General features: G+C 35.6%; 1 protein-coding gene across 2 annotated transcripts in view; it reads right to left on the reverse strand.

The window, feature by feature from the left end:
- Positions 1-22,463, reverse strand: part of GNAS (GNAS complex locus) — a 145,339-nt gene that overhangs the window by 39,313 nt on the left and 83,563 nt on the right. For both annotated transcript variants that reach the window (XM_062009497.1, XM_062009498.1), the window contains exons 3-4: positions 10,781-10,835; positions 10,577-10,696 (exon numbers count right to left, since the gene is read on the reverse strand). In XM_062009497.1, the coding sequence (XP_061865481.1) occupies positions 10,577-10,696; positions 10,781-10,835 (175 nt within the window). The remainder of the gene's footprint in view (positions 1-10,576; positions 10,697-10,780; positions 10,836-22,463) is intronic.

The raw sequence follows: 22,463 nt of genomic DNA on the forward strand, positions 1-22,463 counted from the left end.
CCGCTCTTGCTTTATTAGAAGCCTGCTTACGCTAGTGACTGATTTTGGAACCAAGACATAGTGGCTAGTTGCAAAAATAACCAGATTCTTCCTCCTTCCCAATACACCTACACTAACCACAATTCTGAAATAATATTTAAGAAAAAGAATAACATAAGTAATCCTCAGCATCCCATCTGAGTCATGGAATGTAGCCTGGGGCTATTCTCAGGGAAGGCAAGTAAAACCACAAGATTTGTTATGTATTTAGGTAAAACAGGGGCTTCAGAGGCCACTAGAAAAATCAAGCTAGCAACAGGTTGGTTGGTTGGGGTTTTTTTTTTGGGAGCTAAACAGGTCTAATTTGTATGAGATCTCTAAAAATAATGAGTTAGGAAACAAATCAACCAAAACTAGCAGGCAAATTTCCTGAAAAGAAATAGCCTGAAAACTAGTCCTTACATGTCTGGTTCTTGTTTCCATAACACTGATTCATTTGCTGGCACATTCTAATATAACAGACTCTACAGCAGCATCAACACAGGTTTCTCTTGCTTTATAAAATGGAGCTCCTAACAAAACAGCTAAAATAAACAAATAACACTAAGTAACAATTGGGGTTGAGATGACATCTTATAATAAACAGGATTTGAATGTAAGGTTCCAAACGATCCATAGCATTTACAAAGTACCATCACACCATCCGTTGTTGCCATATGCATACTTAAAACTGAAGAAAGTATTCAAGTTAAGTCATTTTCCATTAAAGAAAAAAAGAAGTATCTGCAGTTACACAATACACACCCAAGATCCTGTTTAAACTATAGCTGAAGCTGTGTAAAGCAACAAAAGTCAACAGAAGTGATGACAGCATGGCATCGCCAAGGAAGGTGAGAAATGAATTCTTCCTAAGAATTATGTCAAGATTGTAGCATTTATTTACCACCAGACCAGATTTTACACTTTTCAAAGCGCTAACATAACCCAAGAGGGAGAAACCCTAGTGCAGATCATCTCAGGAAAACAATGCCAATGTAACACAAATCTGAACAGAACAAACAGGGCTTGACTTTGGATGTGTTCAGGCTCAGCAGAGGCACAGTCTGAATTCTGGGCACAATCTCTAACAGGCTATGCTTCTGTGAAGATATTAAAAACTCTGAGAAAATCCCGTCTGGGTAAACCTTCTCTGATCTTACTTAGGTAACTGAAGTATCAAGGACCATGACTTGCTGATGGTGAGGAAGCCTCACCTCTCATCATACTGTAACACAGCAATTAATATCAAAGTTACGAGAAAAGAATTAGATGATACTTTCTCCACCTGCTGAAAGTTTCTCAATACAATAATTCAATAGGCAACATTTGTAAATCACTTGTATTTACTTACTGGAATCTACACAAGACCTCTAGAGCAAAAAACCTATCAGTGGAAATCATCTTGTAAAAGAGATGCTTTAAAAACAGTACTTTGTTCCTGAAAGAATTTACTGACAATTCTGGTTAGAAAAGGGACATTACAGAGTCTGCATATTAAGTGAATTTCAGGAAATTCAGGAAGTGGCAGCAGGTAAACAGTGGTTTTATTGAAAGTCAAACCAGAGAAAGTGTTAAAAAACTTGAAGGTTGAGCATTTTGGTTGTTAAAAAAAAAAATCCTCAAGAGACAAACTCAAGGCCTGGGAAAAAAATATAGGAACCAAGATCAGCTTTGGAGAGATAAAGTATTAGTAGAAAATGAAAGAGAAAACTGGACATACTGTCTACAAGGTTTTATTCCTTCCAGATATATAAATACTCCAGAGACTTCAAAAAAAATTATGAAGCAATGTTTTATAGACATTAGGATGCTGGCAAAGAAAAACACTGGCACAGTTACTGACACTGATACCATGTTCACAGGAAACTTAGCATGGACATGCAACATTACCTTTTCTTTGTAAAATATAATATAGGGTGGATCTGTCATTAGAACAGCTTATTTACTGTTTAATTCCAGCAGAAGTCAATGTCATTGAAAAAAACCTTACCTATTAAAAGGTGTGTACAACCATTACACAACATTGTGGTTAAAACTGGGATTCAATTCCTGAGCAAAGTTCACTGTCCCATAGAGTTGTTATTTCATAATAAGAGTTTTTTAAATAGGTCATTCACTTATAAACCTAATGTTTAAAGGTCAAACCAAACCCAACTTCTAACTGTAAAAATCTATCTTGGAGGATATTTGCTTCCCCATGTATTCAGCTCTTAAAAATAACACTCACTATTGGTTTCAGACTCCTTTACAAGCCTGCTCTGTAAGGTGGGGGCACACGGACTTTCATGGCAGTCAAGCACTTTTGCTACATTCCACTAATGGACCACATTAGAACAGACTGGTTACAGGACAGCAGGGCAACAGGGAGCACTCCAAGATGAACTGCTTGACTGTCTCCTTCCAGGATAGGTAAATACACAATAAATTGATTTATTTTTCACTGCTCATGTCTGAAATCAAGTGATTACTATTGACTGTAAGGCCAAGCAGAGGAAACGGATGGCATTGTGTAGTTTTCTATGTTTGGGCAGGGATACTAGAATGTGTTAAATTTGTCAAATCAGACAGTTTAATAAGTCATTTACTTGAACAGGGAAACATCTGCATTCCTAATGGTGTGAACAAGTGTTAATTATTGCTTGCTATTTTAGGGAAAATATGCTGATGATATCACAAAGGAAACGCATACCTACAAATAGTTGAAGATATTCTCCAGTTACTGGCACGTATCCAGAGCTGAATACAAAACTTTGGGAGAGGCCAGAGTACACAGCACTTCCCATAACTGAGTCAGAAATATTTTCAGCAAAGATTCAGTCTCACTATCAATAATTTTTTGTGTGTAGAAAATAAGAATGATGATGAACTACTTTGGGCTTCTGCTTACGGTATCTTCACATTTCTAGTAGCAAATTAAACTGCACATAGCCATGGGACAATGGCAAAGGGAATTTCATTTAAGATACTCCCATAAAGTTTGAACTTTTCTTTTTTCCTTAAGAATTTCAAAACACCACCATATCTGAGAGATATGTCAACATACAATACCAATAATCTACAAAGTCCCTTTAGTTAAAAGGCCTCACTAGCATAGTATCATCACAGAAGTTTAATCCATTGGTAACTTAGAACACTTGTCAGATTTAATAATTTTTCACATAATTCCAATGTAAAGCACATAATGTACATTAGGGAAGAACTACTCACTTTTGGGGAGAGCACTACAATGGAAGTTGGCAGATGTGGATCCTACTCCCCATTTCGTCAAGATTCCTCTACAATTTTAAACCACGTAATGAATGTTTTTCTGCTTCGTCAGAGTATACTCACACATGGAAAGAAGGTAATTCACAAATGGATTAAACTTACCAATTGCATAAAAAGCTGACAAAGAAGTCTGCTACACCATTCTAACTCTCTCTTGGGGCAGCAGAGTGGGCATAGAGGTATTTCAACCATCAGCTATTTTTGTATATCTCTGGCTAAGAAGGAAGTTTTAATAAAACTGAGAAATTTCCTTTGAGTCTTAAATTAGAGTTTGGAAAATGTCTTTCATACTATGTCATTTAGTTGCTTTTTGTGTAATGAATATACAATACACTTAAAGCAGATAGTCAATTCAAACGACCTTATTACCTTACAAAGTGCTGAGAAAAAAAAAGTCATTTCAAATAATGGCTTGAACCTGGGACCATACTGCAACTTTGCTGTCCTCTTTCAGGTTAGAAACGAAAAGCCTATTTTTTCCAGAAACTTCCACCAACACAAAAGGGTAAAAGATACAATAGTTTCTCCTCATTTTAAACACAGACAAATTCCAAGGACAGAACACTAATCATCTTACAATTTTTCTGAGGAAGAGAATCTGTCTTAGAGAAGTCAGTTTACGTACTCTTAAAGTAAATTAACAGTTCTGTTTATTTACTGGGATTTTTTTTAAGAGTAAAATGCAATACAGTTTCCTGGGAGTTTAAGAAATCTTATTCAGAAATTTTACTGAAACAGTCACATACTCTCCAAAGACAAACTGAAAACCGATAACTTGCCGGTTCTCTGATTGGCAGGACTCTAAGAAGAGGTGCTTGCATTTAAAAAACACAACACACTTAACATCTCTGGGCACAACAGGTCTCTGGAAAGATCAAAACTTGGAGTCATGCACACAGCAAACAGACAAATACCTGTTCATCCACACACCTTCATTCCCACATGAGCTCTTGCCAACTTTCATTCAAGTCTGACAAGGGAAAAGGCCTCTGCTTGTGGATCTCTCTCATGATTTGGAACCTGACATGTTTTTAAAATTCCATCATAACTTCAGAAACTAACAGCACACTCCCTGTGAAGTCTCCCTGTTGGGAATTCACAGATGGCTGTACTTAAAAAAATAACTGTACAAACGTACCGATACCACAGTATATTGTATTTGGTACTGGAGTAATTAAAAAAAGTTGAAATTTAGCACTGTGTAAAAACAGCAAAGATTATTCCACAGAATCAAAATGTAAGATACATCATTGCTTTCTTTTTAGTTACTTCCATGCTCATTTAAATTCATCCTTTACTCACCTGAAAACGTAAATGAAATAAAAATACAAAAAAATCACCATTTTTTAGAAGCATGTTTATCATCACTTTTTGTTGTACAGCCAAAATGCATGTCTATAGGGCAATTATCACATTTACATGTTGCTTAGTCTTCATACAGTCTCTCACAGAAAACCTTCTCAAGCCATTGCAATACCAAGTAGGCTAACAGATACAATTTTACCTCAACTACGTGTACACCATCATTTTGTGATACTCTATTACTGTGATTAAAACCAGAAAAAGCCTAAGAATGTCTATATTAAATTTATGCCTATTTCCTGTTTAATTCAGATGACAGCTCTTCTATTTCAACATAAATTTAATTAATCTGTTCTTGTTCTTTAAGACTGCTCTGAAAAAAAAAACAAAGACCATCTAACAAGAAATTAAGTCACAATTTCTCCAAATGAATTTCTTAATACAAACTTACGAACCTGTAAATATGGTACGGAGGGAATTTACAAGTGCAGAATGAGCATTAGAATTTACTTCAAATGCAAATAAATTGATAACAAAGGAAAAGATAGGGGTTTTTTTGGTACTATAAAAACAACTGCCCCACAGGAAAGAGACATAGATAATCTCCACTGTCTTAAGTCCTGGACTGTAGAGTCTCCAATTTAAGGAAATACCTCATGGTACTTAAACAGAACTACATGAACAACTCAGTGAAAGCATTGCAAGATTTAAAGGGCACACTCCTTTAGTTTCCTAGCCAAAAATATCTTTACTTTATGCACAGAATATGTTGTATTTTACTGCATGCAACAAACTGAAGAAGTAATAGCATCCCCATTTTCACTGCAGTCAGAAATTGCTGTTACTGGCAATAAAATCTGGATTACCAGAGGGTGGGACAAGAGTTGCTCCTACAGATGCTGTCACATTTAAGAATTGGATCAGGTGTAGCAAAAAGTACATGTTTTATTTATGAGAAACAGAAATGAAGACAAGTGGCTGCCTACCTCAGAGTCCCTATACCAAAAGAAAGCTTCACAAGAACTCTCTAATTAATGTGTATTCAAGAATTTATTTCTGCTATTAAAGGAAAGGGAAACTAGCCTTATTTAAGTCCTGTTAAACTTTAATCAGGTAAACTAATTAGATTATCTAATAGTCCATTTAGAAGGAGCTGCTCTGTATAGATAAGATAATGGAGATTTAAAAACACTAAGGAAAGTTTATTTCAGAGGATCTAGTACCACATCACTCTGCTGATACTGTGTGTAATACTCCCCATTCCTTTTTGTTAACAACATTAACATTCTTGAGGTGTAAATACTTCGCAGATCTTCATTTTCTAACAGTTTTGCACCTCAAGATGCATCTCCTAAATACATATATTATCACTATTTTAGAGATAAGAAGATATATGGGGCATTTTTTAAAAAAGAGTATATAGGACACTGAGATGACTTGCTCAGAATCATAAAGAGAGTCTGTCTGGATAAGAAAAAGTAAGAGCCTCAAATGCTCTTGCTCTCATAGCTAAGCAAACTGCATACAATATTATCCAGTTAACTAGAAATTGGGCTCTTACTCCTACCTTTCCCAGCTTCCCATGGGTATAACCACAAGAGAAAATGTTTTGCCTACTTTCACATCCCAAAATCTATGATATTTGAGATATTCACTCTAACTGGGGACATTTCCCATAAGGCTATGTTTGTCATTACATTATAAAGCTAGTGATGCTGTCAAACCAGAAGAGCTCTCTTCTTCTTCCATGATGTATTTAGACAGGAATAATAATATATCTATCATTATACACATCAGGGTGATTATCTACTGGGACAGATAATTTTGTTCTGTTGCTTACATAATTAAAGAACACTTTTGGCAGCAGAGAGATCCTATTTCCTATCTTTTGTTACTCAGACTATATTTTCTTGTAACCTTCTTGAAGATTTGGTTTCAAAACCATATTAAGGACTCTTATCCCCACCTCTGACCCTGCTGTGCATTAATGTATTACACAATTTGTACCACCTCATTTATATCACCCTGCTTACGTGCCATGTTGTAAACCAGCCCTCAAAACCGATCCCTGTTAAAAATAACGTCTCCAAAATAGAAGAGAGAAGAAGTAAGGGTTACCAGGGTTATTTTTAACCTGGATCGGTTCAATGGTCTGATTTATGCTGGGGACCTGATGGGAGGTTTTCTTGGCACTAATGAGGGTGGCACATCATGGTGTGAAGGAGAGGGAAGGGATGGCTGTGGGCAAAGGGGACGCTAAGCTGGCTTTGAGGCCGAAGCCAGCATGTGGTAAAGCTCAGCCTCAGAGACATCACTCAGAAACCATAATAAAACTATTCATCAGCACTGGTAGTGGGAGATTCAAAATAACCACAATGAAGCAGTGTAATAAAAAATAAACTGGGATCAAAAAACCTGTGGACAATTTCACCAATACCCTAAAAATTATCACGTCTCTTCTAAACATGTATTTCCTAGACCCAGGGAGACACAGGCTGCAGTGATTGATTTCTCGGTTATTTTGCATTTCAATATGTAATATTCCGATTTTACTACTTTTTTGAATACAATCTTTCTGAAGTCCTTATGGTATTTTCAAGAGACATCTTCCTCAGCTGAGTCTAGATCAATTAGAAGTATGCAGTTGAAAACACAGTTCTGCTATTTTGGCTATTTCATGAAAGCCAGAATTATAAAGGGACCGTAACCCAAAATAAACAGGTTTTATTTAGCAGGTTGGTTCAAACTGATTGAGCACAGAAAGCAAATTGTTCATAGAACATGAGTATTTCCTTTCCTTTTCTAAAAAAGCAAAAAGAAAGGGACGAGAAAATGGCCAGTGACAATTTAATTGCACGGTAAAATCCCAATTTGAATAAAGGCAGTGACAATGGTCATTAGTACTCTAATGTTTTAGAATAAATGCAGTTCTGCATTCAGTACTTCTCTACAGAACGCATGGTCTCTATGTTACTCTCAGTGTTCCTTCAAACTAGCAGGGCTAAACTTTTTTTACCAGACTTAGTCATTTAATCTCCTGTTATTTTAGCAAGAATATGTTTCCCAATGGTGCAAACAGAATACTACACACAATATTTATCAGTGCTGTTCATATTTATGAACAATAGTTTACATGGTCCTAATTAGACTTCTGTGATTGCCATTCTGCTTTGCTCTAAGAAAAGGCTATGCAACAAGTCTAATAATAAAGATTTTATTTTACCCTCAAAAGAAGCAAAGTATTTTGCAAAACTAAATCAGAACAGCACTCCATTACCCATGGAGGTATTATGTCCTCAAGCTATTTTAGAACTCCACAATGAGCTAAGGCAGAAAACACTTCAGAGAAAAACATGAACTTACTACTCAGTTGTTTTGCCTAGAGTATTACAAATTAGGGTTCTTCACAGGTTTTCAACGTGGTTATGTTGCTAGCTTTTATCAATTCACTTCAGTCACATTGTTTTAGGTTTCTTTATGAAACTGAAAACATAACGAAGCATTGCACTGTACTAACATTATTTTTAACTTTAGTTGTTGGATCTTTTCTGGTTTTTAATTCAACACAATATGCTTGACACAAATGGCACAATTTTCTGTAAGTCAGATCTAAAGCATCACTAGCATAAGGCTATCCTTTCCACTTACAGAAAACTGTTTTCTTCAAAGTACTTTTAATCAAACTGTAATAAAGTCAAAATTATTTTTACAGAGGTACCCAAGGATCAGGTATTTCTGATACTACCTACTGAGAACTGGCACCTAGGGACTTAACTTGATTTAAAATACGCAATTAAAATCCAGGTTCAGTTTTTCGGGTATCAAAGGACTATAAACCTACATTCAGACAAACTCTGAACTTGGATACATATAAGCTTATTTAATCACCAAGGGCAGCAGGAGCCAACAATATTCCTTAAAAATGAGATCTAATATATACTCAATTAAAAACCTCAACCCTACAAACATTTACATATGAAACAGTTAATCATGACAATGAAGGTAGTTACTAGCTCCAAGTTATGCACAGGTCTAAATCTCTGTAGGCTCAGGGCGTAAAAATTTAACACAATACCTTTGCTTAGAGAAGAAAAACTAGTTCTATTGGAGCACTGCTGTTCCTACAGTTGTGTGTCATCCAACACAAAGACTAGTCACTAATCATGAAAGTACTTATGGACTTGGTAGGTAATTTCTGCTGCTTTAGATATCAAGGGCTTGCTAATATGTACCCTACCAGAGATAACACATAATAAGTATTAAGTTTTTTTATATAAAAAACAGTTATGTAACACATGTATTTGGGTTATTCATTTACCACTACACAATTCTCCTTTGATTTAAGAGGAAAGGAAAAAACTCCACAATCATTAAATAAATAAATAAATAGATAGAGAGATAAAATACTGGATTCCAATTGAATGAAAGGAAAAAAAACAAAAATCACTCTGAGATAGAAGAGAGAGAAAAATCAAGTATTTCAGTACAAGGTAGGTCACAGGAACTTCTTATAGCATTGTTACAAATCACGACCTGAACTATCACAAAACAATGGAGAGCTGCGGGCACACAGCCAGCTCAAGAGCACACAGGGTGGAGTAAGGAGTCACTGTCTTCTTCAAAAATTGTCCTAAAACTATCATCAAACAATGAATATTTTTGTCTCCTTAGCAGGACAGATAATACATGGAGGGAACGAACATTCCTATGGACAGCATTTGACAAGTATCAAAATTAAAAAGATGTCAAGTAAAAAACCCCTCAAATAACAAATGTTATTAAAGATAAAATCAATATTATTACAGCTTATGCGTTAGAGAAAAATCATATCTGCCCCTCTACATCAACCTGTCTGTGTCTGCTGAACTTTGAAAGTTACTGACGAATAGTACAGTGTCAGTATTTCCAATTACTTCTTAATAGCACGTGACTTCTGCTTTGTACACAAAGTATGTGGTTTTGATTGCTTGATTTTCTCTTTTAATAAAAGCTGACCAAAGCAGAGAAATTCCCAGAAGCGGCAAGTTGCAAAAGGTAACTGTCACTGGTTTCACAGATTTGTTCTATAATGTTTACAAATCAAGAGTTACGAAAACTTTGCTGTGATGCAAACTATCCCACATCTTACTACTCTTTGCACTTGCACTTTCCTTCCAAGCATCTGGGACTGACTACTACTGGATACAAAATTCTGGTGTAAATGGATCATAGTTTTGATACATCATCATAGTTCCTACCCTCAGTCCTCTGGAACAGTGCATAGAGAAAGAATATGAGCTTTGAAACACTCCTGTATTACTGCAGATACAAGGTACTTTGTGGTAATTAGTAAAAATGTCTTCTCAGTATTTAAGAGTTCAGTGTTTGTCTACTGTATTTTCATGGGCTTCTGCTCCTAACCTGGCTGAGACATGGTAGAAAACTAATCACAGTGTGTGGGCACAAAGTTATACCATCAACCAAATAATTATGCTTTCTGCATTTTCTCTGGGACTGTTGGCATTCTGAATGATTAACTAGGACTGGGAGGGCTGGGGCAAGGACGTAGAGTGTGGAGCCTTTGCAGAAAGCCTGGCTGACACAGCTGTCAGAGAACATGTCTGAATCAGCAAGAAAATTCCACTATTCTTCCAAAAGAGAGAAATACAGGATCACTAAATGCCAGCTAATCATCAACAGACTGCTGTGCATATCTTTGTTCCTTTTGAGCAGGACACTTCCCAGCAATATCCACACTTTACTGCCAGCACTGTCCATCTTAACTCTGTAGCTGGTTATTTCAGTGGAGCACGAGAGAGCAGACACGGGTCTCTGTGTTCATAAAGATTTAGCCTGAATATTCTGTGTTGCTGTACACTTTATTTGATTAGCACTGACCAAAGTCATCTACTGTAGCAACTCCTAAAATGCAGCTCACTGTTTTTTGTAAATATTTACTATAGTGCAGTGAAATATAACAATTTGCAGTCGACTGGGATTGTTTACTTACCGGTGGGAAATCAAAGTCTATCTGGTTAGCTAAATTTAAGATGTAGTCGATTCGAAACTGGTTCTCTGGATTGGCTAGTTCAACTGGAGGTGCCAAATTGCCCATTGCTGTCACTATTGTCTGCAAAGAAATAAAATAAAATATTGTAGAGAGTGTCTAAATAGCTAGCCTTGAATAATTAAATACAATAGCTCATAAGTTTACCTCTATAGCTTCTTTAATATTGTTTTTAATATCTTGAATTTTCATCTTCTTCTCCCTGTAATAAAAAAAAAGTACATGATTAAATTTATAAACCCTAAAAGCAGAGTATCTTTTTGAAACAGACTATGAACTTGAAAAGTATTCTATGGAAACTATTGCCACTAGTGGCTGAAGTGCTCTTAGTCACACAATACTTTTGTAGACAGACTTCATTAAATATCTCCTAACTTTTCTACTTAAACAGTAAATACTCATTTGTATCCAAAAATCACTATCTAATTAAGTAAAAATTTACTGGAGTCTTAAGACTGGGACTAAGATATTCTGCAAAATCAAACACATTTCGATCCATTTAAATGCAAAGTACTAGATGTACATGGAAGTTACTTAAAGAGGCATAATCTGGGAATAAACTGAGGAAGAAAAAAAGTCAAAGTTATTAAACACCAAAACAAATGAAAAGAGATCAAAGAAACTCAAAGTACAAAAATTTGAAGCACAAACCCGATGTCATAGCTGAAAAAAACTAGAGCAGAGAACTCAACCTGATAGAGACAGTCAAACTAACATAATAAATAATAAAGGACTAATCTAATCCAAGTATGTAAAATTACCTTTTAGCTACAAGCACAAGAGTAGGCTAGAAAACCACTTGGAATGTTCTATACAAGCATTATGATTTGGCATTAACAGGAGCTTTATTAAAAGTGTAACAGTCTCAAGCAAACCATAGTGTAAATCATTGCCTCTACTGCAGTATATTGTCTTCTATGTAAAATCTGACAACAGTTATTTTCAATGTTAAATAGTACAGTCAAATGAAATGCATGATGAAACATTTGGTATAACCAAGAATCAGTATCCTAAAGGTTATTACTACTAGTACTGAGTCTGCAAAGTGTAACTTAATTGTAATGCACTATGACAAAAGTTCTACATTAATTTCTTGCCATACACAGCATAAAATTACTACTTTGAGGTAAACGAAGTTAGCCATGTAATTACTAAAAAAACTCCAGCTAAATTGTCTAAGTGACCTTTTAATCTTCACTAAACTATTTTTACAGAACACTTTCATTATCCGAATATTTATACCAACTAATTTAAATTTTGTTTCATGTTGAAAATAACATTTTCCAGTAGAATTTATCAGAGACTTTAAAATATCAACACTATGTTTTCTTTTCACCCTTTAAAAGGTAGCAATGACACATTCAGCTTACAGACCAGCTGGAAAACCTTCAAGTACTCATTTTGCAAATGCTTTTTATCACTTTATCCTTTTTATCATTATTTACAATCAACAACCAAAATGAAACTGAAAGCACATTCACCAATCAAGAATGCAGAAGAAAACAGGGGAAAAAAAAGTATTGCTTAAGTAACATGGCAGGTGCAGACATCCAAGAGTGGTGGGAATTTTGGTTATTAACTGAAACATTAATGCAAATATTATAAAAGACAGTCAAGGAAATCAGCACCACGCCAGCCACACGTTATGCTGCCTTTTACATATAGATGTGGAGGATCTTAACTATACATGCTACAGCTGTGAAAGCGTAACTGCAATGCAAACATAGCTCTTACAGGTGGAAAGCAAACAGCAGCATCAAATTATCTTGTTTGGGATGACTTAGCTGTGTAGAGAACATGTCTGAATCATGAGCAGAAACTCTACCAAACAGAAACATGATTATTTCTAAACATCAACTCCTCATCACCGAGCACTGCATATATACCCCTAACCTTGGGGTTGAGTGAGGAAGGTCACTGAAGCTTGATGTAGAGAAAAAAATGAGATTATGAATAATCAGACAGAAATTTTTGGTTTCCCCTGAAATTCATGATCTACCTACAGACCACCTTAGTGCTGCAGACTAACATTTTTTTGCTTTAGAGATTTGGCAATGCTGATGGGAACAAGGCAGTTAGCCAAGAAAGGCCAAAGCACTGAACTAAGGGAAATAAATAAGACTGGAAAAGAGAGGAAAAACTGAGGCCTTTTCACTTTCTTCCTTCCCATCTTCAATGCTTTCTATTGCCCCAGGTCTTAAGAAACTTCCCATTCCACAAAACCAAAAAGACTTATAGTAGGTGTACAAATACTGTACATTTGGTTGCCAAATACCAGCCACTTTCGGATTTTTTAAATTGATGGGTTTTTTTAATTTAAAAAAATGGAAATAATGGTATGAAAGCAGGAAATGTTTACCTAAGCAATTTGTCTGGCTAGAGTTTGCACCCAGTTTTCAGCTGAGTCTTGAACTTAATGAACAAGTATCCAGATCATTGAGATCAAAAGGGCAACTGGTAGGCTGAACCAAGACAGCAGTGTTTTTAAAGAATTCAGTAAAGAAATAATACTGTCATTTTACTTTGCTTTGGAACATCATTAGACAAAAGTTTAAGACTTTTCTGATTGTTTTAAATTTTCTTTTAAGCAAACTGTAGCTCTGTTCTGTCTCCTGGAACACTCACAGCATCAAAGCATCAGCTTAGTGCACATTTACTTGACACTTCCATACCATACAGTAAAACACTATTTTTATTACAGGTTTCAGCCTAAGTTTCACATTTACACCTTATCACTGACCCTCATGTTACTAGCAGCACTGCAAAGTGATAATGAATATGAAGTGACATAAAACTCCAGCAATTAACAAACTGTTCAATAACCATCATCATCTTTACAACAAGAATACTCATAGTTCCTATTTCTGGTTTTGTTGCCATGGCCCTATAGCATGTCTGGTAAACAAGGAATCTTATTACACAGCAATGAATGTATCATGTCATTTTGTGTTTTGTAATGTTTACTAAGCATAAATTTTCCATGACAATGAGATACTTTCTTCTGGAACTCAACACGTTAATCAATCAACAGCTTACATACAACTGTAACTTCTCTCAAAATAAGCAAGGTGAAACTAATTTTACTCAGGGACTAATGCAGTGCAGTAGACAAAAGCAAAACCCCACCACCTCTGACAGAATTGTTTTTGAGAAATCCCAGCCAGTTTGCACTTTAAATTTCCAAAAGTAATTGAACTTTATTTTCCCCAAATACAAAGGCTGAATATTCAATTTAAAAACAGATTCTTGCTTTCTTCTTTCTTGTTCCCAGGTGCTGGCACAATGGCAAAAACTACAAAAGCAAAAAAGGCTAGGTTCCCAAAATGTTTTCCTCTGGAACCAGAGGAGTAAATTGGGAATGGCACCATGTTATCCTACCTAATGAATGACTGGTGTCTCTGCAGGTCTGTTTTATATCTTTAGATGCCATGGGTTAATAAGGTCATATTTTTAATCCTGTTTAAAACTTTTCTTAGGCTGTGTAGGGTAGGCCAAACAAAGCATTAAAATCTATTAGTTGAGGATTATAAGAAAAATCTCAAATCCTGCTGTTTTCAATATTTAAATGGGCCAAAGCAAAGCTGCACATAGCTTTCAGGAAAACTAATAAAGTCTATTTTAGGTACTGTAAAAAAAGATGACATTTTAATTCAAATAACGTGAAATTAAAAAGACAGGAAAGGTCAGGAAAATCAAATATTCCTTGAAAACAAACCTAATGAGTATTCAGTAAAGAACTTCTGCATCTATGGCCGAGCTTTACAATTAAAATGACAACATTTTTAGTCAGACTTTATCAAATCTTATTCAATAAACACATTACCAAACAGATTATCAGAAAGCAAAGTAATTGAATTTTAATGTTCATTTCTGGTTTACCTTCCAGATAATATGAGTAACCACTACTAGGAACTTGGAACAAATATTTGAAGTTTAACACTCTAGAGGAAGAAGGATTCAGCTCACCAAGTAGAAACATCTCACAGGTAGAAAAGTTTAAAAAATTTGTGGTGAAATGAGGTCAAAACAAAACATGTGAAAGAATTTAAAATTAAAAGAGAGAAAAATAAAATAAAAAAGAACTAATAAATTCTGTGACTCCTTTATGCCATTGATCTAAATTCCTGAAAGCAAAGAAATCTGAATTCCTATATTACTACTGACAGATTATGTCTTGTTGAAAAGTTCTGTTCAATAGGAGGAATACAAACAAGATCAAAGAAAACTGTAAAGAACTAAATTTAAATAATGTGGTATATTACTTATTTTTTCCAGAAAAAAAAGACTTTATGAAGAGCAATGAGGTGATATGTTTCCTCAAACCCTACAAACCTTCAATAAGATAGCTAGGAAAAAATCCAAAGCGTGCAAAGTGCAAAAGAACAAAAAAATTGATTTGTTTTCCTTTAGAAGGAAAAGAAGTTACGATAATATAGCACTATCATTTTAACATATAACAATTATCTAAGTCAGTGGGGAAACCCTCCCCACATCTCTGACAAATTCCCTGGTTATACAGGAAACTGCACACTTTAAATGTGAGAATATTTTAGGAGTCAAACATTACATGTGTCACAAAGAACACTGTGAAGAGATGAATTTAATGCTGTGGGATGCATTGCTTGAGTGAAAGTAAGAAGACTTTGATCAGATAATATGCAACAGAAAAGAGTTTTAATGAGGGTAAATTATAATTGCCAATTAATCCCATAATGAATATGGCCTAAAAAAGGAACATACCCTGGAACATGAATATATAAAACGTGAATACAAAATATTAGAAAATTCTTTGCAGGTGTAACTTTCCTACTCAATTTGTCTTTTAACACATGGTCGTCTACATGCAGACTTAGAATGATAAATAATGCCACATAATGGTTTGCAATTTAATGGTGTTTATATATTATGTCACCACAAGTGAGCCTGTCTAGAATCCTGAAGCTATGTAACAGCATGGGCAGAGTGTACCATGCAGCACAAGCACATCTACTTAAAAATTACTGGCTATGTAATACATAATAATCCCCTCAAATCATGTTAAAATGTTCTTATTCGTTATGTTCCTCATTTTTTTGTACTTCTCTGGATGCTGTTGCAAGTAAGAAAACCAGAAAGTTTCTCTTTAAACTTGTATTGCAAAATGTACATACCTGGAGAGCATACCCACTATTTTAATAGGGTATATTAAAATGTAATCACATAATATTAAATACAGAGCATTAGCCTTTGTCTTCTTTACAAGGTTGTAAACAGCCTGCCTCCTATCAACTTCAGTGATCAGTATAATGCATAAATTACCTTTATTTCTGAAGCACTGTCAGACTTCACTCATCCTTTAACTAGCTGACATAACAACCCTACCTAGTGAAAAGCTTCCTTTGCCCATGCAAAGCAGTGCCAGTTATGTGAATCAATTTGCAAGTGTAAGAGCCAGAATAAAAATCTTACTAAACAATTCACTTGCCTTCTGGCTTTTTACAGGAGAAAATGACATTGCTGTATTTCAACACAAGTGCATCTCAGTTTGCTTTCAGGTAAACCTGAACACACAGGGAAGTAGCCACAGGCTGTCCTCTTTCTGCTTACTTTCCAAAGCCCATCACAATTACACATTGAAAGCAATTCACTTCAAAACATATCTCAGTTCTTTGACAGGCAGTCATACACTCACAGGCACGTGGGCTTTAAACATAGCTATTCATCTAAATATGTGTCTATGATACAGAGAAACACGCTCATGGATTTCATAAACACTCCATTAAATCTGCATTAAAATTTGTTTACTGCAACTTACGAAGGTTAACAAAAATACAAACAACACTACCTATCAATCTACCTCATAAAAACAGGGCAGCACAGTCAAGACCTTCAAACATAAGACCACAAGCAAGGAAATTCAATTAAGATTTTGCTACCAATTCACATGACAAAAAAATTCTGCGGTACTTTTACAATTCAACGGGAAGATAAAATTGGTTTAGCAGCCTGGGTTATTTCTAACAGAACAACACAGCAATTACCTCAAAATATAAGAGCTAGAATGGCAAACAGGGCAGAAACCAAGACAAAGGCACTTGAAAACCAGGGAAAATGGATGTCTAGAGTATTCAGAGAGAAGCTTAAATAATTTCTCTTAGACCTACAACCAAGTACCAGTTTTACAGACAAAACTGCTAAAACGCAACAGCAAAAACGACAGAAAATCCTTTACAAACTCTTCATTTGTATCACACCACAGAGATATCTCAGTAATTGTGCCAACTTCAAAGAGCTTTTCTATTTCGTCCTGTTCAAGAACCAAAGGGACAAGTACACACAGTACCATGGGGTAGGAGCTACCACATAGCAGCTGCACAGCACTAACTCTGTATGGTTTTTGACAGGAAATATCATTTAGTTGGGTTCTTGCAGCAGAACTGAAAGATTTTCTAACCACACCAATACTTTGTTCTTGATAACTCTTGTCACTTTGTAAAACAAAATAATGTTATCCAAAGGCATAGTTAGCTGACAAAATGTAACCTACACAGTCATTGCTGAGCTGGTTACACTCATCATGTGTGTAATAAGCATCTCACTGAAAGAAACAGACTCTCACTGCCGCTGGATGCGGAAGCGTAGCTTCCCCTCCCTAATGCTATGCTCTTCCTCTTACACCACCTTTTCCCTTCAACATCTACTTCACTTTAAAGACTCCTGGTTTTATTTCCCTGAGATTCTGGGTAACAACAAATTCTACCATCCAGCTACCACAGATGACTTACTGTGAGGAGCAATAATAATATTATTAACAGAAAAAGAACAGCTATGAGGATCGACTATTTACTTTCTCTGTAAACAACACCTTTTGGAAAGACAAAAACCCGACAGTTGAATAATTTTGTTATTATATATTTTGGTTTAGGAATACAGTTAAAAATTAATTATGTTGCACAGATCTAACTGTGATCTAAATTATTTGAAAGAATTCAGTGCATTATCCCCTGAAGCATTATCACTTTCACACACACAAGTGATGAGATCTACAGATCTATTGGAAAAAGCACTGTAACTGCTTTACTGTTACCTTTTTTAATACATTACAATATTTACCTCCATGAGTTATAGGCATATCTTATGATGTGGTCACAGACAGATGAACATATGATAAGAAATGTAAGTGCAAAGAGAAATCTTCTATTTACAGAATGACGGAATCTCCCTAAGTTAAAAGGCAAGAAATACAAACTACTAAAGCATTGACAAAAACCACATCACAGCTCTGTGAAAAGACAGACGATGATATTTTTGACCCTTATTTACACTAAAGTGTTAGAGGCTAGGGGTATGACTTGTTTCTTATTTTAAGGAATAGTACCATAATGGAATTCTGACAAAACTCTAAAAAAAAGCATGCCTAAATATAAACCTAGTAACTGAACGTTTAGCTTTATTCCATTTGTTCTCATTGTGATATCCCAGGTGTAAAGGTTAACAGGTTATTTTGTCTCAAATATGTATCTGATATAAAGACTAGCTGTAGGTAGGTTTGGTTCTTGATGAAGTTCAAGGAACCTGGAGGGTGGCTGGACCCACACCTAAGAGCTCCTTTGGTAGGCATTAACAACCCAGGCACATGGCATCCTGGTCATATAATCTGCCCAGGTGGCACAGAGATGCAATTCTGGCTTTAATCCACCTTGGGCCTCCCCTTTGATTTTGTGAATTCCTATATAAAACCAGCTTAACTGGTTTACAGTCTCTATATACCTGTAAGTGGCACAAAGAGACCATCACAGATGCAACATTAAGAAGCATAACTCTGCTTATGCTGCTCCATTTACCTCAGCTAATTAACTAGCAATAGTTTAGGTAAGGAATGAAAACAGAAGTGTTCACAAAGAGCTCTGTGATCTATGAGGTTGACAAAGGTCCTTTAATTCATACTGTGCAATTAAATATCTTTGCAAATTGCAAACGTGGTCTCTAGATCTTCAGGCATGCATACAGCAGGTAACACACCAGTTTTGTTCTCTTGCTCAAAGTACAAGGTAATTAAGTGTATTACAATAAAAGGTGTCCTCAAAAATTTATTATTCTCTCTAGATACCAGATACAATAATTAACAAGGCTAGAGCCTTCAGAGTACACTTTGTGATTATTTTCTGGAACAGAAGGACACTCTCAGAACCACTGGAACAGGAGGACTCAAGTCAAATTTGCTGAATCATCTTACCTTGTACAATTCACTATTTTGAGATAATAATTTTGAATTGCTGTCAGGAAACACAAAGATCTTATTTATTTATGTATTTAAGCACTGTGAATGTAATCATTATTAACACAGAAAAAAAGGAAACACGAATGTTGGCCGTCACCTTTTTGAAACATATCCAACAGTGCAACAGCACTGAAATGCAGCTCACAGCGCCTCTCAGGACATCGCTCTGCTGTCTCAAGTTCTGCTTGTACAGCCATCCTTCACACCAGGGCCAGTCTACTAGGGCCGCCTCAGTTACCTGACTGGGTCTATCAGTCTCTTCATTTCCAGAAAAAAACCTGTGGCGTGAGTACATACTGACTATACACCGCAGTATACATGGATCAATAGCACCTTCTTTTAAAACTGGGGTTAACTGCTGTGTTGTTCATCACTTCGTTCTTGTAACTACTGAGACTTTGCTTCAAAATGCAGCCAGGTAATAGCAGTATTACTGGGAGTCTCGGTCTCATCCCAGTTTTCAGGGATTTTCAAAGCACTTTTGTCTAAACTTTGAAACATCAATCTGATGAGCACCATATGAGTTTCATTTGCTCTGACACTGTTTTGTAAATGTCTGTATGCTAGTAATTTCTTCAACCAGGATCGGGTATGAAATTTTCCAAAGAGGGCAATCATGTCCCAAAGCTCTTCAAGAGACCATGTAAAAGGAGGAGAGCAATAGCTCCTATGATGGTTAGTGACCTCACTGCTACTTAAAACTAAAAAAGTACACAGCTGGCTACGTCCTGAAAATCTCTTGATATTTCATGTGATTATTATCTCCATTATTATCTCAAATACTTCTGGCATGTGATGCTGTAGACAGGCAATACGGAAGGTGCTTGCCTCTAACAGTGACGAACTGCAAGGTTCTTCCCCCAAACCCCTGTGCGTTAGTAGGTAAGATGTAGCTGTCAGAAAGACAAAGCACAACAGAAACAGAAAAGGAGAAGGCTCTAATTCACAGAATGTGATTTCCTACCAGAAACATGGTAAATTCTCCAAAACGTTTTCTACAAGCGTCCACTGTAACTTTTATTTGAATTACCTACATTTATTATCACTCCACATTTCCAACATCTTCATTCAATATGACTAAGGGCTACTAAAATATGCAAAAAGCTTTACATGTGGTAACAGTTTTCCAAATTCACTAAGAGAACAACTGAAATAGTTACCTTCTTGCTTAATGGGGACATACACTTTAGTTGTTAAAGAAAAAAAAAAAGGCAATTTCAGTAGAAAGCTAATTTTGTGGAAAATGTTATAGATGCCATGTTTCCATGTAAACAATTAGCACACTGTATTCCCACTGAAACACCCAGAAAAAAACCTCCTCTGAAATTCTCAAGTACTATTGGACTTCAGGAGTTGCAGTTGTGTATTTACACTTCCAGATAGCACATGAATTTACTATGACCGTGCATGTAAACTGCATTTTTAAAACATAGAGTAACTAAATATTGGAATGAGTAAATATGAAAATCTGTCCCTTAACGATCCAGGCTAATGCACAGAGAGGCAGGTGTAAGACAGCACATAACAAAGCAAGGTGCTGACAACTTTGGCTTTAATCCATCAAAGCACTTAAGCACATGTTTAATTTTAAGCACATGAGTAATTCTATCAACTTTAATAGGGCTACTCATGGTTTAAGTACCGTGATGGATGGGGGCCAGAATGTGCAGAACCTTTAAGAATGCTGCATGGTCTATGTTATATGAAGGAAAACCAGCATTCTTCCAGTGAACAATTAAGTTCTAAAAGCTCTGGAAGCAAAATGTACCTTAAGTTGAACACAGGTCTGCTTATGTAAACACAGAGATGCAAGTTACTCTACAGTTTTTGAAGATGAAACATCATGCAAGTTCTTATGTGCAAGACATCCACATGTCTTTAGTTTGCTCTTCTCTGACAGCTCTGTTACGGTTATATGTCATCTATGTCCATCACACTTTGCTTCAAAACAGAGGGGATCACAGTTAAGTTGTCTTAAGCATAAAAGACCAAAACTTTAGCTACTAGTTACACTTCTTAAAGACACTGCTAGATATAGTTTGCAAGCATTAATACACAGCCTTTCAAGCTGGCCTGCACAGACACCAGTTTCAACTGTAGCTGGCTTAATAGTTCAGTAAAACCTCTGTAATAACAATTATTTTGGCTATACAAAGCTGTACATGTGCCTTTTTTTGTACACATACAATGTGTGGCAAATTCAGATTTGAGTAAAAGTATGATTTCTTTACAATATTTTATACAGTCAATGTTAAGGATGTTAAAAAAAAAGAATCAACAAACCACCTGCTCCACAAATTTCTAGCTAGGACAGCCCCTGCAAATCAGAGGTGACTTATCTCTAAACCACTCACAAGAAAATTCTAGATCTTGCTTTATCTGAATATGGCTCCAAAAAATTGTTACCAAGTTATAGAAAACAGCTTTCTAAAAAAGGAAGGGAACAGAACAATTTGAAAAATCCTTTACAGATGTCTTCCAGGAGATTAAATCAGTCTCACTAAATAGCCACACACAAGAGCCATCTAGTTTTACTCCTGCACTTGTAACAGAAGTCAAAAAAGATCCAGAAAAATCTCAAGTTATACGCCATGTTATCTCTGATGTACAGTGAATTTTAACAGCTTCTAAGATAATATCAAGTGATATCTGCTCTGAAACAAATACTAAGTCAAACTCAATTAAATGATCCCTATAGCCAGGGACCAACTCTCCCCCCATACCAAAGATAACAAAGTTTCTGTGCTTACTATCAAATCCCAACCAATAACAGATGAGGAAGGGAAATGTATGGCTCACAGGGAAACAAATATATTCTGCCAAACACTGAAAGAATTAAAAAAATTGTCACACTTTAAAGCAGAATAAAATGGAAGCTGATTATTATTTGTTTTTCCTTCCCCATTGTATCACATAAGCGTACCATACAGTATAAAACCAAAGCTGCTGGTAACCTGTTCTACTCTTCTTGCAGCAAAAGTTAGAGGGACTCAAAACTTCAAGGTCATGGAAAATGAAGGTCATGCAAGACCACCACTTGTAGCTGTGTCTTGGTTCTTTTGTCATCTCAGACCATTAAACTAAAATTTATTCCCTCCATGACTGTTACCACTCAAAAATTGGTATAGATTTTGTTCTGACTGTTCCTAATAGAACCTAAACACAGATATTTTTCACTCCTTAATTTGTCAACAAGTATGATTAAGAACAAATGTGTGTTTAGGTTTCTTAATTTTTTCCTTTTTGTTGTTGTTTATTTCTTGGGTTTTTTACTTGCTAGTGAACATGCAGCAAAGAGAAGGCAAAAAAATAGCCTTTGCATGGATTACTTTTTCTGAGATATCTTCAGCAAGGGAACTATACACTACTACTTATTAGATGGAATTTATGGAAAATAAAGAACATTACTAGGAGACTTTAAACTTCCCTTAAATACAATTCAAAATGACAATGCTTTAAATCAGTTACTGCAGAGTCTCTAATATCTGCCAGAATTCTCAGTTTATTAAAACAGTGTGTCTAGTGTGATACATAAACATTTTTTAGTGCTACTACCGTTAACATTTCTAA

This window comes from Colius striatus, chromosome 16 (assembly GCF_028858725.1).
Source record: "Colius striatus isolate bColStr4 chromosome 16, bColStr4.1.hap1, whole genome shotgun sequence".
Classification (NCBI taxonomy): Eukaryota; Metazoa; Chordata; class Aves; order Coliiformes; family Coliidae; genus Colius; species Colius striatus.